Genomic DNA, 12,256 nt, shown 5'->3' on the forward strand with positions numbered 1-12,256 from the left:
CACCGAGCGTGGGACGCGGCCGCCCCGCCGGGAGGGCTCCGTGCCGGCCCCGCCTCCGGGGCCGCGTGGGGAGCCGGGCGCGCCGCCGGGAATGCGGGCAGCGGGATGTGCCGCCCGGCCGGGCCCCGAGCGCGGACCCCGGCTGGGCACCAGAGGCCAAGGGGGAGCCACAGAGTTACTTGAGGGGACCTGGGGCGGCGCCCGGGGCGAGGGCGGCTCCTGGGTACCGTGCGAGACCCGCGGGGGGCGGCTCTGCCCCGGGGGCAGCTGGCAGCGCCCTGCTGACGGGGCCGCAGCACGGACCCGCCCGTGCGGTGCCGCTCCCCGGCCGGCTGCTGCCTCTGCCCCGGCTCTCTCCGAGCCCGGCGCTGTCCCGCACTCTCGGCGCCGCTTCGGTCGGGCCGACCCCCTGCTCTCCTCAGGCCACTCCTGGCCTGGGACCCCAATCCCCTGGCAGGACTCTCGCCGCTGCTGCCGGTGGGAGTCGTCCCGAACGAACCAAGCACGGACCCCCGACCCTGCCGGGCTCAGCTTCTCCCGGACAACTGAGCTTTGTATGGAATCCCATTCAAACCACGCCGTAACCTTCCGCCACGGGGGAGGCGGGGGGGGGGGGGGGCAAAGTAGTCCCTCGCCACGATCCTCCCGGGTCCGAGTTCCCGGCGGGGCGGCGGAACCGGGGCCGAGCCGGGGGAGAGGCCGGGGAGGGGCTCCCCGGCGGGGGGTGCGGCCCCGCCTCCCGCCCGCTCGGCTCGGAGCAGAGGAGCTCGGAGCAGAGGTATCGCTGGGCGGAGAGATCGCGGAGCCCGCACACACACGGCCCGCGGTCCGCCTCCACCGCGCCCAGCGAACGGAAGCGCCGGGCCGCCGCGATGGACAGGCGGCGCCGGCCAATGGGCGGGCGGGATGGCCTCCCAAAATGTAGGTTTGGCCAATGGGAAGGGGCAGGAGCGGGGGGAGGCGGGGCTGGCCGCGGGCAGCAGCGCAGGTTGAGCGGAGTCCCAGCGCAGGGCTGGGATGAGCCTCAAAGTTCGGGGCGATCGCGGTGGGGGATGTAGCAGCGCCGCCACCGCCGCGCACCGGCCCGGCCCGCCCCGGCTCCCGCCCGCCCTTGGCGCCTCCCACAGCCCTCCCCCCCCCCCCCCCGCAGTTTTTAAACTCTGATCTTTCCCCCCCCCCCTTCCCTTCTTCTCCACACCCCCCCCTCCCCTTCTTCCCCTAAATGCCAGCCATGATCGAGAAGGGCCCGGAGGTCTCGGGGAAACGGCGGGGCAGGAACCAGAACGCCGCCGGGGCGAATAATAACAACAACGGCGGCAGCAAAAGTTTATCCGCCGCCCCCAACGGCAACAGCAGCGTGAACTCCTGGGAGGAGGGGAGCTCGGGGTCGTCCAGCGATGAGGAGCACGGTGAGGAGCGGGTGCGGGGTGCGTTTTTTGGGGGGGGTTGGGGGTTATAGGGGCCGCTCGGGCCCACGCGGGTAACGCTTCTCCCTCTGCCTCCCTCAGCTGGCGGCGGAATGAGGGTCGGGCCGCAGTACCAGGCGGTGGTCCCCGATTTCGACCCCGGTAAGTCTTAATTATGTTTTAAGGGGGGCAACTCCTCCCCCTCATCCTGTGCTTTGGACCCCCCCCCCCCCCCATCCCCGATGAGCAGGGGTACTTCCCCCCCCACCCCCCCAGGTTCCGCTCATCGGGTCCAAAAATAATCTCCCCTTAATTCCACTCTCAAGCACCCAGAGCAAGAACAAGGACCCCCCCTTCCTCCCCCTCCCCAGCGCACACGGTTGATAAAAGAAGTCTCGATGCTTTCCAGAGGGCGCTTTGCAGGCAGGGAGGAACAGGGAAGCTGGGAGGGCTGGAGGAGGCAGGAGATGGCAGTTGGGTGGGTTTTTTTTCTTCTTCTTCTTCTTCTTCTTTCTTTCTTTCTTTCTTTCTTTTTCCTTTTTTTCCCTTTTGTTCGTTTTTTTTGTTTGTGTTTCTTTCTTTTTTTGTTTGTTCCATCCTCTCATGAACTCGTGTTTCTGTGATCTCAGTAATAGGGGTGGAACTAGAAGACATCAAGTTATAATTATAATTTTTTTCGAAGGTATTTAGAAGTGACTTAGGTCTGTATTTTAATTTTTTCTCTTCCTAAGAAGCTCGCTGCTTCTGTCCTCAAAAAAAAAAAAAAACGTTCCAGCTATTCTGCTGCGGTTCTTTGTAAGCTAATTTAAAGTGGTATGGAAGCAAATTTTGAGCAAACAAAGGAATTGGGGCTGTGCTGAAAGGCAGGTGCTGGAAGCACGGTAGTACTGATGTATCTCGGTGTATAGAAAGACAGGCTGTTAACCTCTTTAGTTTTAAATCTAAGCTTTTTTTTTTTTTTTTTTTTTTTTTTGGTATTGTTCCTTTGTAAGTGGAGGTTGTAGCTAGTGAAAACCCTCCTTCTGTCTGGAGATCCTAGCGTTTGGAGTTGTTCCTTTGCCCAGCCCAAACTTAATTGAATCCTCTGCACCTCTCACACTAAAACAAAAAGAATGGTGTGGAAAGACACAGTGTCTCCTTATCGAATAATCCTGAGAGTTACTATTGTGTGGACTCAGGAAAAGGATTTATCTTGGGTCATCCTCAGACTGTGCACTAACGTTGGATGCCTTTTTTATTATTAAATATATATGTCCGTTCCTAACTGTTAAGATCTCAGGAGGGAGGGAGGGCGGGCAGAGGTTTTTTTTTCCATTAAGTTCAGTTACTTGTATTCATTTACAGAAGAATTTTTCCCCACTCCTTCCCCTGTTCGTTTTCTTGACAAAATAAGATACAAGGGAGGTCTATTTCTTGGTTGACCAGGAGGAAAAAGAGGGTGGACGGTGGGGGGGGGAGGAGGAGGAGGGGGAGGAAGGGGGAGCTGTTAGCTAGGCAGCAGTTGACACTGGTTTTCAATCTGTAGGTCAAACGCAGCATTTCTGTAGCACACAGCGTGCATCACACTGACTTATCAACCACGTATCACAACAATACTTGGGCTTTATGGTCACCCTGGTGAATTATGCTCTTTTGAGCAATTCATTTCTCTAACATAATAGGTGGAGGGGGGAAGAATACTGTGAGCTGCTTCCTCACTGTTGTGTACTCAGATGTACATTGTTCTGGTTTAAACTTACAGACATACAGTGACCTATACAAAGGTTATTACTTTCTGTGCTGTGGAGTGGAAGGGAGGGGGAAGTGTGTGGTATGAAGAAACAAATTTTTTTCTGAGTAATCTGTACCCTAAGATGGGATCATCAGGTGATTGTGTTTGAGTACACAGTGTAATACAGCTAGCTCATAGTAGGTTCACCCAAAGTAAATGATCAGTCTTCTGATGACCTGAATGGACATCAGATCCTCCTTTACTGGCCTCTGGGTTTTTTTTCCTGTTTCTGAAAAGTAAACCTTCTGGTTAAGAAGTTTGGGGTAAAGTTTTATCTCCCTGTGTATGGAAGAGTTTGTTTCCTGTCTTGTGGAATTACCTAGGAATCATTTTACAATGCCATGTTTTTCCCTCAATTTTGTCATCTCTTCTTAGTCCTAAAGGCTAAAAGCTACATTAAGTTAATTTGTTAAGTCTCTTTTGTTTCCCTCTTAAAGAAAGAAAACCCTAAATAAGCCTAACATGCTGCACTAATACCTTTTGACTAAAACTGTTAGTCTGGTAACTGTCTTGCTGGTAATGTCAAAAGTTAAATTTATGAAGTAGTGTTATCAGACTGTGCAGATGCTGTGTCTGTTTTTCACTAAAATTTTTAGTAACTGGTTAAACAAAAGATCCTAAAGCTTGAAAATTGCTCATTGTGGGGGCTTTCACCTTCAGGTTAACTGGCTGGGAAAATGCAAAGTGGTTGTGCTGCTTTGTCTGAGGGGAAAATAATCCAGACCAGGCCTTGTGTATATTTCTTTTCTTTAAACTTAATGTTCAATTATACCTGGGGTTTGGCTGAAGTATATCTATAACTGCTTATTCTTACATCAGCATTTTACGTGGCAGTTCCTCTGTCCCCATGCAGAGGGGCAGAGAAAGCATTTCATTTTGTTTCACTTCTCAGCCACATGTGAGCTGCTGCAAAGAGCAGTGAAATTAGGAAAGCTTTGAAAGATCTGAAATCCTTTTCTGTGCAGCTGTAGGAGAAAAGAGAGGTAGAACAAGGGAGTGGTGGGATGTTAATCTGGGTATCATGAGTTAAATAGTCAGAGAAGAGCAAAAAACTATTGCATGGTATGGCCTGTAAGTGAAGATAGTGTTCTTAGTGGTTAAGTTTAGGAAGTGAAGGGACTTAATTTCTTTTTGTTAGCATGGAGAAGGATAGAAAGTTCTTGTCCCTCTATTGCTTTACCCGGAGTATGAGGAAAAGGGTTGAGGGTTGTGCTGCTTTGTTTTTCCTTCATCCTTGAAAGAAAATGACAATTCCAGAAAACAGAAAACAACAAGTTCACATTCTGAATTAAAATATCTGGGTATAAGTTTATAATATTTGTTGTGGCTAAAACTTGCTGTGGCAGTGGCCAAGGAAGGGCCACTGATGTGATTCTTTGACTGTAAAAATGCTTGTGGCTGGAATCCTCTGTAGGAGGTTCTTACTCACAGCCCCTTTAGTAAGTCTCTTTACAGTGGCAAGGCCTATTCCATGAGCTAGCAGAGCCTGTAGGTTCTTTGCTCAAGTTAATGTTGCCATCCTTTTTACTTGTCCCAATTTCATGTTTTGGGAAAGTGTGTTCTAACTACATTGATCCCACTTCTTTTATTATCTCAAAAACTTAAAGCTCTATTGTTATTGTTATGGTACTTACACCTTTATTGTTATTTGTATAATAAGAGCAGCTTTACAGTAAAGGCAAGGCTTTTGCAGAGGCAATGTGTGTATTAAACAAGCCAACTCAACTTGGGAAAAGAGTAGGCAAAACTTCCTTGGGCTGAAAATCCCATGCCAGTGCCCACTAGACTCAGTAAAACTTGCACTTCAGTTATACTTCACTGTTTGGCCTTGAATTTACAGATGTGGTGTGAAAAACTGCTATTGTGTCTGCTATTTCTTCTCTTGTTAGAGCTCAGAATCAATTATTTGCCAGCCCAAAATTCTGTGTGTTAAACAAAGTCAGCATTCTTGTGAGTTCTGAAACAGACACGGAAGATTTCGAAGAGGCAAACTATTATGGTTCTTTTAATCCATACAAATGAAACCCACATGTCCTGTTAATGGAAAAACTCAGTGGAAGGAAACATTGCATATCCTAAAGCTAAATAAAAGTCTTTCGTATCGGGAAGCACTGATATTGTATTTGACTGTTTTATTTGTTGCTTATTAATTTATGCTATTGGAACACTGGAAATAGGAGGAAGAAAACATTAGTGAGTACTTTAACACAGCCAGTGAATTTCACTGATGATTAAAGCTTCCATAATTTTGAGGAGTGTTAAATAACTCCCTGAAGAGAGCAGTTGCTCCCAAATTTGTACTTGTATTGAAGGCAGATGAACTTTTTTTTTTGTCCTTTGTTGCATTGCAATTTTAGATTTCCCTATTTAAGTTGTAATGGCAGTAAAAATACAAGCCACATCTTGCATCTTTGGACATAGGTTGTGTTGGTCATCTTTGGAAAGCAGCTTCTGGGACTCTTTCCTGAAGAAATAGATGAGGAAAAGCAGGTTTCTTCATCACTGCATCCAGTGAGATGCTGACTCAACAGCATCTTGTGGAAATGGAAATTTGGGATATGTGTCAGCTGTGAGACTTCAATCCCTTGCTTGCAGTGTTGCTGTCTTCCCAGTTTTTTTGGTTTTGTTCTGTAAAAGTATAAATGGTTGAAGGAAATCCACCTGTAGTGCTTTCACCCTTGGTTCAGAAAAGCCTGCTGGAAGGTGCTCCCTGCCAGAATGTCACTAATCCTTGAGGAGCCTGTTCTCTGGTCCACACTGTTAGCTGCACTCCGTGTGCTCCTGCACAAACAGTTGGTATTCCCAGGCCTTCTTTCGTGACCAAGACTTGTTTCAGCACTGCCAAAAAATGAGGGGGGAAAAAAAAGGAAACCAGCAACTCTTTTCACTACAGTGAGAAACCTTGTCAGTGTAGTTGTGTCTAAGAGGAGTTTAAAAAAAAAACAACCAAGATAATCACTGCTGTTTCTTATCTGGAGTGCCTGATCACTGTGTGGAAGCGGTGGCATGGCCATGTCCTAGGGGAGGAAGCTAATACATCCATCCAATTCTGGCTGTTAAAATGTGCCTACTCTCTGCCTATTTAGGTTCAAAGGTTGAAAGTATAGTATTGGGACAGCCCCTGGGTGTCTGATTCTCCTAGAAGTGTTGTATTTCTCTGATTGTTGTAAAGGCCATATTTTATTAGGTTGTATCATCAGCTACTTCATGGGGTTCTGGGCAGAGGCACTTACTGACCTACACAATCAGGGCTGTAACCTTTTAACAAGAGGTTATTATGAGCCCCCTTATGACTTACACTTGACAAGTCCAACTCCCAGCCTGCTTTTTCTGGTTCTTTGCAGCTAGTCCTGTGCCTCACAGTCTTATGAGTACCCAATGGGTGTAGAGAAAATGGTGTTTTGCTGAACGGACTCATCAGAAAAGGGATGACCAAAAAAAAGTAAAAAAAAAAGTGCTTTTTAGGTGAGACTTTGGGATCTCCATCTAAGCAAGTGGAAAATTCAAAACCAAACTCCTGGAACTGGAAATACTGGTACCCTGGAAAGCTATCTCATCTCTTCAAATGACTATGCCTTAAACTCAACAGGCAGGAACTCACTCAGTGCAACAGTCCCTTTGGAAAAGAAGGAAGAGTTAATGGTGTTTGATCTAATCAGAAATACCAAACCATAATGTACTAATGCCCAGGGAGTTTGGATTGACAGAGGCTGCCTGGTGTCTTGGTAAACCACACATGCCTTGGGTCTTTCACTGTTGTTTGAGGAGATGTACATCATCGCCAATATGAGTGTGTCAGAATTAGGTGGTGGAAAATTTAGGTACTGCAGGTTTTCTCTTAAACTCTGGTGGAAGAAGAGTTTTTCCCCCTAGCTGTAGTCTGCTCAGTGCCATACTTCCTCACGGGATGTATTTGTCTTGCCCTCCTTCTCAGAGGTCACAGCCTCTGTGAATGTGCTGTAGTGCAGAGCAGATGAGAAGGTCCTCGACCTCCAGCTGCTCCACCAGAAACTGTTGCCGAACCCTTGGCTTTTCCTTTCAGCAATGTAGGAATTTAGCTACAGTTAAAGGGTCAGGCTGGTGTCCAACAGCCCTGGGGAAGAAGGGGGAAGGTGACTCCTGCCATCTTCTTACTGGGCTGGCAGCTCTGCTGGTGTGTGGGTGAGTCTCTCATCTTTTTCTGTCAGTGGTACATACTGCTGGTCCAATCTCCAGGGCAGGAAAGGCTATAGTCCTGCTACTACAGAGTGAAGCTGACTTGTAGATGCTGGCACTTCAGCTTATCCTCTGTTTTTAAAATCCACCCTGGAGAAAAAGATGAGTAGTTCTCAGGTTGGAAACTTTATTATCCATACCTCTGGCACCTCAGCAGGAGTGCAGCTGTTGATTTGGTGCTGTATTTTTTTTGCCTGTGGGCTGCTCACCTGAGGGGAGACTGTTTTTGAGTCTATCTACATTGCTCAATAGTCAGCTTTCACCCAGCCTGTTCATTCGTCCTGTGAGGGGGTGCAGAGGCTCCAGTGGTGAGCACAGCTCCCACTCACACATATTTCAAGGCATGGCTTTGGAGCTTTCTCATTATTCAAACATCACCGAGAACATCCTTCTCAAACCTTAATGCTGTTGTAAACAAACAAATCTCCATGTAGCCAAAGCCTGTGGCTTCCTTCCCTGACTGGCACATGCAGTGTTTGTATGTGGAGGTAATAGCTGTCTCATGTACTGACAAATGTATTAATGGCTGGACTGGAATTAATACTAGGTAGAGTGACTGCTTTGTTCTTCATAGCTGGTTCCTGCTGCTTAATGAGGTGCTCTTAAAACTCTTGTTTTCAGTCCTAGTTAGGTCTGTGACTTGGCCAAGTGAAGGCTTAGAGCTCCCTGTGATTAGTCATTATAATTAGCTCGGAAATCTTTGCCTCTGTGAGCAAGGCGCACTGTATAATGCGGCTTATAGTGGGCTCTAGCCCTGTCACATACCTTCAGAGTAGTATGGATGACAATGCTCTGCTGGACATATGTATGTATTTAACTGTGTTGTAACTTTAATATGCAATTCCTTAATAAGTGCCAGGAAGGTAAATCTGAAGTAACTGCCTCCTCAGAAGCTTCTGCTTCCCTTGGACAGGCACTTTCTGGTTGTGGCCAAGGCTTGCCTTACCCATACCAAGTGTAAGGTAAGATTGATACATGGTGACTAGAAGCTGAGTATAGAGAGCAAATAAAAAAAGAAAACTTTGGGGTAGTTAGAGTGTGCCCCTTTTCCTAGGAAGTCTGTACTTCTTTCTGCACTGGGTGACCTTGTGTTTTGAGGCTTAGACTTGGTGGTATTACAGGATGAGCAATCCCACATTAGGTGTTTAAACTTGAAAGAGCAGTTTGAAATTCAGTTCTTGAAAATACAAAGTTGATTTGTAAGCTAAACTTGATCTTAAAAAGCACTTTTTAAGGAATGTTTGATTAGGTGCCTCTTTCTTGAAAATTTCAAGCCTTGAATTTATCGTTCCATGTGCAAGTTTTGATAACTTTGTGCTTTCTGAAAGTGCAAGAGGATGTGTTCAGCCTTAGTGAAGGCAGTGAAAGTTTCTCCAGTATACTGGAGAATTGGGGTGCTTTTGTGCTCCTCACATTGTTTTGAAATGCAACTGGTTGTGATGAGCACTGGCTTCAAGTACTGTAGGTCAAACTCAGTAAATTTTCTGTACTTCTTATATAAGGTTTTGAGATAAAACCAGAGAGTTTAACCTACCTTTCCAAGTATCTTCAAAAATACAGCTTTATACAGCAGCTTGTTCTTTGAACTTCATAAAGGAAGTATTGGTAAATGTTGCCTCTCCTGAGGGTAGGAGGCTGCAGTAGTGTGATAAAATTGCAAAAATCCCCTCTCATGAGGCAGTTCTAGTCTATTCCTCCCCCTTCAGCCCTGTCCCTCTATTGTGCAGGTATGTCTAGGGGACATCAGTAGGGTCTCACAGGTACTCTGTGTGTGTGACTACATGTGTCTCTGGAAAAATATCCCTCTGCCCTCTTAGGGGCAGGAGTTTAAGGTTGTGAGTTTTCGTCCTTAAAGTTATTTAATCTTTCTTGCCCCCTCCCCTAACTCAGTGCTCTTCACCTGGACGGATTTTACAGATACTAACCTGAGAGAGTTTGCTTTTGCCATACAGTTGTCTAATGAGGGGAGTCTAACCACGTGGCAGTGTATTGCAGCTTTTCAGTTCTGTTCTCTGTTCGTATCAGGGATAACCTGCCATGATATCTTGTACGTGTACTTTCAGATGACTGGATGTTTTATCAGGTTGGGCTTTAGTTCATAGATGTTGATTTGAGAGCTTTTTATTGAAAATAATTAATTATTAGTGTACATGACCTTGAATTGGTGTCCTTCTAGACTTTGTAACCCTAATGTGAAAGCCCAGCATAACAAATGTGTAATTGTAGTTGTGGCTTCTGGGTTTAGAAATCCCTAAGGAATTGGTATAAACAAGGCTTGCATGCAGGGGTACAATGCCTGCTCGTCCCTGGAGAGGGTACAGGGAGATTCTAGTTCTACATGGGGCTTGGGGATGGATAAAGACTAAGAGGAACCTCTCTTGAGTAGGAAATCACCTTCTGTTCTGGAAGAACTGAATTGACAGGACTGGGAAAATCTGGTCTACATAACAACATTATTTTTGTAGCAATTCTTTATATGCAGCTTGCATTGAAATGCAAGGCATTTTTTCTCTTTCCTCTGACTTCCCACCTTTGGGTGTCTAAACTCATCCCCTGTTCTCATCAGTAACTGGTTTGTGTTGTGGCCTTGTGTAAATGATAATGGGGGGGATTTTTCTTCTCCCACCCTGTGTTAAGAGCCCACTGCCCCATGTAGCAGGTGCTGTTGGCTGGAGTTGTGCATAGTTCTGCATTTAGGTTGCTAACAGCTGTGTGAGAAGCTAAAAGTGTTGCATCTGTAACCCAAGCTTTTTTGTTCTAAAGAATGTAAAATGATCAGCGATACCAGTGTGCACATCTATTCCTTTGGCTGACGTCTCTCTATCCCTAGGAGGGAGCCTGGTGTAGGTGCTTCTGGGAGGAGTAAAGGACTGTGAAGGCAGGCAGGCATACCAGGTGTAGCATTTGTACTTTCTCAGTATTGTTTTCTGTCTGGGAATCTTAAAGATGTCCCTCCTGGGACCCTTGTGCTGATTTGTGCAGCTGCTGCCACACTGTTCATGACAGTAGCCATGGGAACACAAGTAGGATGATACAAGTTTAAAACTCTAACTTGTTGCTAGGCAGACCCAGCTCAATGTGTGGATTAAGTAGTCTTAACAACAACAAAAAAACCCACTCCAGATATTCTGCCACTTCTGTGGGGGAAGACAACTGGGCTCACCCCTAACTCTGGGTCTTTCTTTAGGCTGGCAGAAGGAAACCAGCCCCAGAAGAGTCTCCTGACACCAGGCAACCTTGGGGGAAACCCCTCTTGTACATCTGAATCAGGAGTAGGTGGTGGCTGGGGGGGCGGCAGTTTCGGCAGGTAGGTTTTGACACAACCTTTTGTGAAAAACCAAGTGCTGTGACGTAAAGCCATGTGCCTCCCAGTGCAAAATTCTTGTGCCACTCAGTCTAAAAGTTTTAGCTTTAAAATAGGTACTGCTACAAGTGACATACACTCTAAACAAAGGTCATGGGCTTAGAATATCACAAGATCACTTTTAAACTCTATTTGTAAAAGTTAAAATTATTACTAAGGCAAGGTAAATACCTTCAAAAAATTGCACTGCTTTTGCACACTGTTAGCATAGGTGTTCTATGTGCTGCATGAACTGGTGTAGACCTTTTAACTTGTTGATAAGTTTTTCTGTCCCAAGCTTGTGTTTTGGCATTTTATGTTCAAGAAACAAGGGCAGCCTGTTCCCTCGTGTTATTTTTGTTGTCAACGTCTGAAAAAGGATGTCTGGGATATTATGGGGACCCAAAGGGAACTGGAGACCCAAACTTTGAGGGAGCGATGGCCCCTGTATGCTGCTTGAGGGCTGAGCTCCAGCATGTCTTTGTCCCTGCAGCTGTTGGCTTCCTGTATCACAGCAGTAATTAGTAATGCTCTGGCCACTGGTTTAAATGGATCTTTTTTATTTTATAAACATTTGCTCTGCAGTAACTGTCATTCCTGTTGGAATAAGGCCATTTATAGAGATGCTCCCAATTACCACCTGCTCTTTTTCTTTCTTAGCAGAATACACTCTTACCTAATTTAACCTCCCACAGCAATTGCTTTGAAGTTGTTTTCTCTTTGCATCTTGGCTCACTGCTTTACCTTTTCCCTCTGACCACCCTAAAAAACTGCAGTTGTCCTTGTTTGTCCTTCCATAAATTACCTGCTTCTGGGGAGAAAGCCTACTTACTTGGTTTGCCCCAGACATTTTTGTAGTCAGCTCTTATAAGAAAAGTTTTCTTTCCTTTAGTGTGTCTTATCCCCTTTTTTTTTTTTTTTTTTGTTTCCTAAGTGCTATTTGTGGTTCTCCAGCTTTGATTAAAGTTTTAGTACAGTTTATAGATTCTGTCCACCCTCTTACTCTAACACAGCCTTGCTTGGATTTTTGTGCTCTTCTCTGTGCTCCTGAGTCCTCTTCCTTGGTACTTTGTTCATCCAGGAGAGACACCCATTTCTGAGCATCATTGTAGTTGTGTTGTTCCAAGTTCCCTCTCAGGCTGGAACAAAGTGGTCATATTTTTACTTTCTTAAAATTTTGCTCTCTAAGAGGGGAAAATATATCAGAAGTCTGTCCCTTAACCTCTTTTACAACTTGCATGCCTCTCTGGACATGATTTCTGCCTGCTTTTCAAGCATTTGTGCAGTAGTGATGTTTTTGCCTTTTCAGGCTCCTTAAGGCTTTTGTTTCATCACAGAAGAATTTCTGCCTCAGCTTCTCCTGTGGAAGGCAGTTGTTCTTGTCAGAGCGAATGCTCCCTCCCACTTTAGCTGGTGGAGTATCTGTCTCTGGCCAGTCATGTCAGTCTTGTGAACTGTTGCTGCTGTGAGCAAACAGGTGTGTGAGAAAGGTGAGAGAGCTGATCTTTCCTTCAGCCAGGG

General features: G+C 46.2%; 1 protein-coding gene across 2 annotated transcripts in view; it reads left to right on the top strand.

Annotated features, from left to right (window-relative positions):
* Positions 1 to 209: 209 nt before the first annotated feature.
* RCOR1 (REST corepressor 1) overlaps positions 210 to 12,256 on the top strand; it is an 83,281-nt gene continuing 71,234 nt past the window's right edge. Inside the window, exons 1-3 of one of the 2 annotated variants that reach the window (XM_086894521.1) lie at positions 210 to 554; positions 1,230 to 1,409; positions 1,509 to 1,568. In XM_086894521.1, coding sequence (XP_086750647.1) covers positions 1,232 to 1,409; positions 1,509 to 1,568 — 238 coding nt within the window. In that variant the 5' untranslated portion in view covers positions 210 to 554; positions 1,230 to 1,231. Of the gene's footprint in view, positions 555 to 725; positions 922 to 1,229; positions 1,410 to 1,508; positions 1,569 to 12,256 lie in introns of those variants that run through there. The other variant, XM_086894522.1, reaches the window with a different exon arrangement.

This window comes from Cyanistes caeruleus, chromosome 6, assembly GCF_971803275.1.
Source record: "Cyanistes caeruleus chromosome 6, bCyaCae1.hap1.1, whole genome shotgun sequence".
Lineage (NCBI taxonomy): Eukaryota > Metazoa > Chordata > Aves > Passeriformes > Paridae > Cyanistes > Cyanistes caeruleus.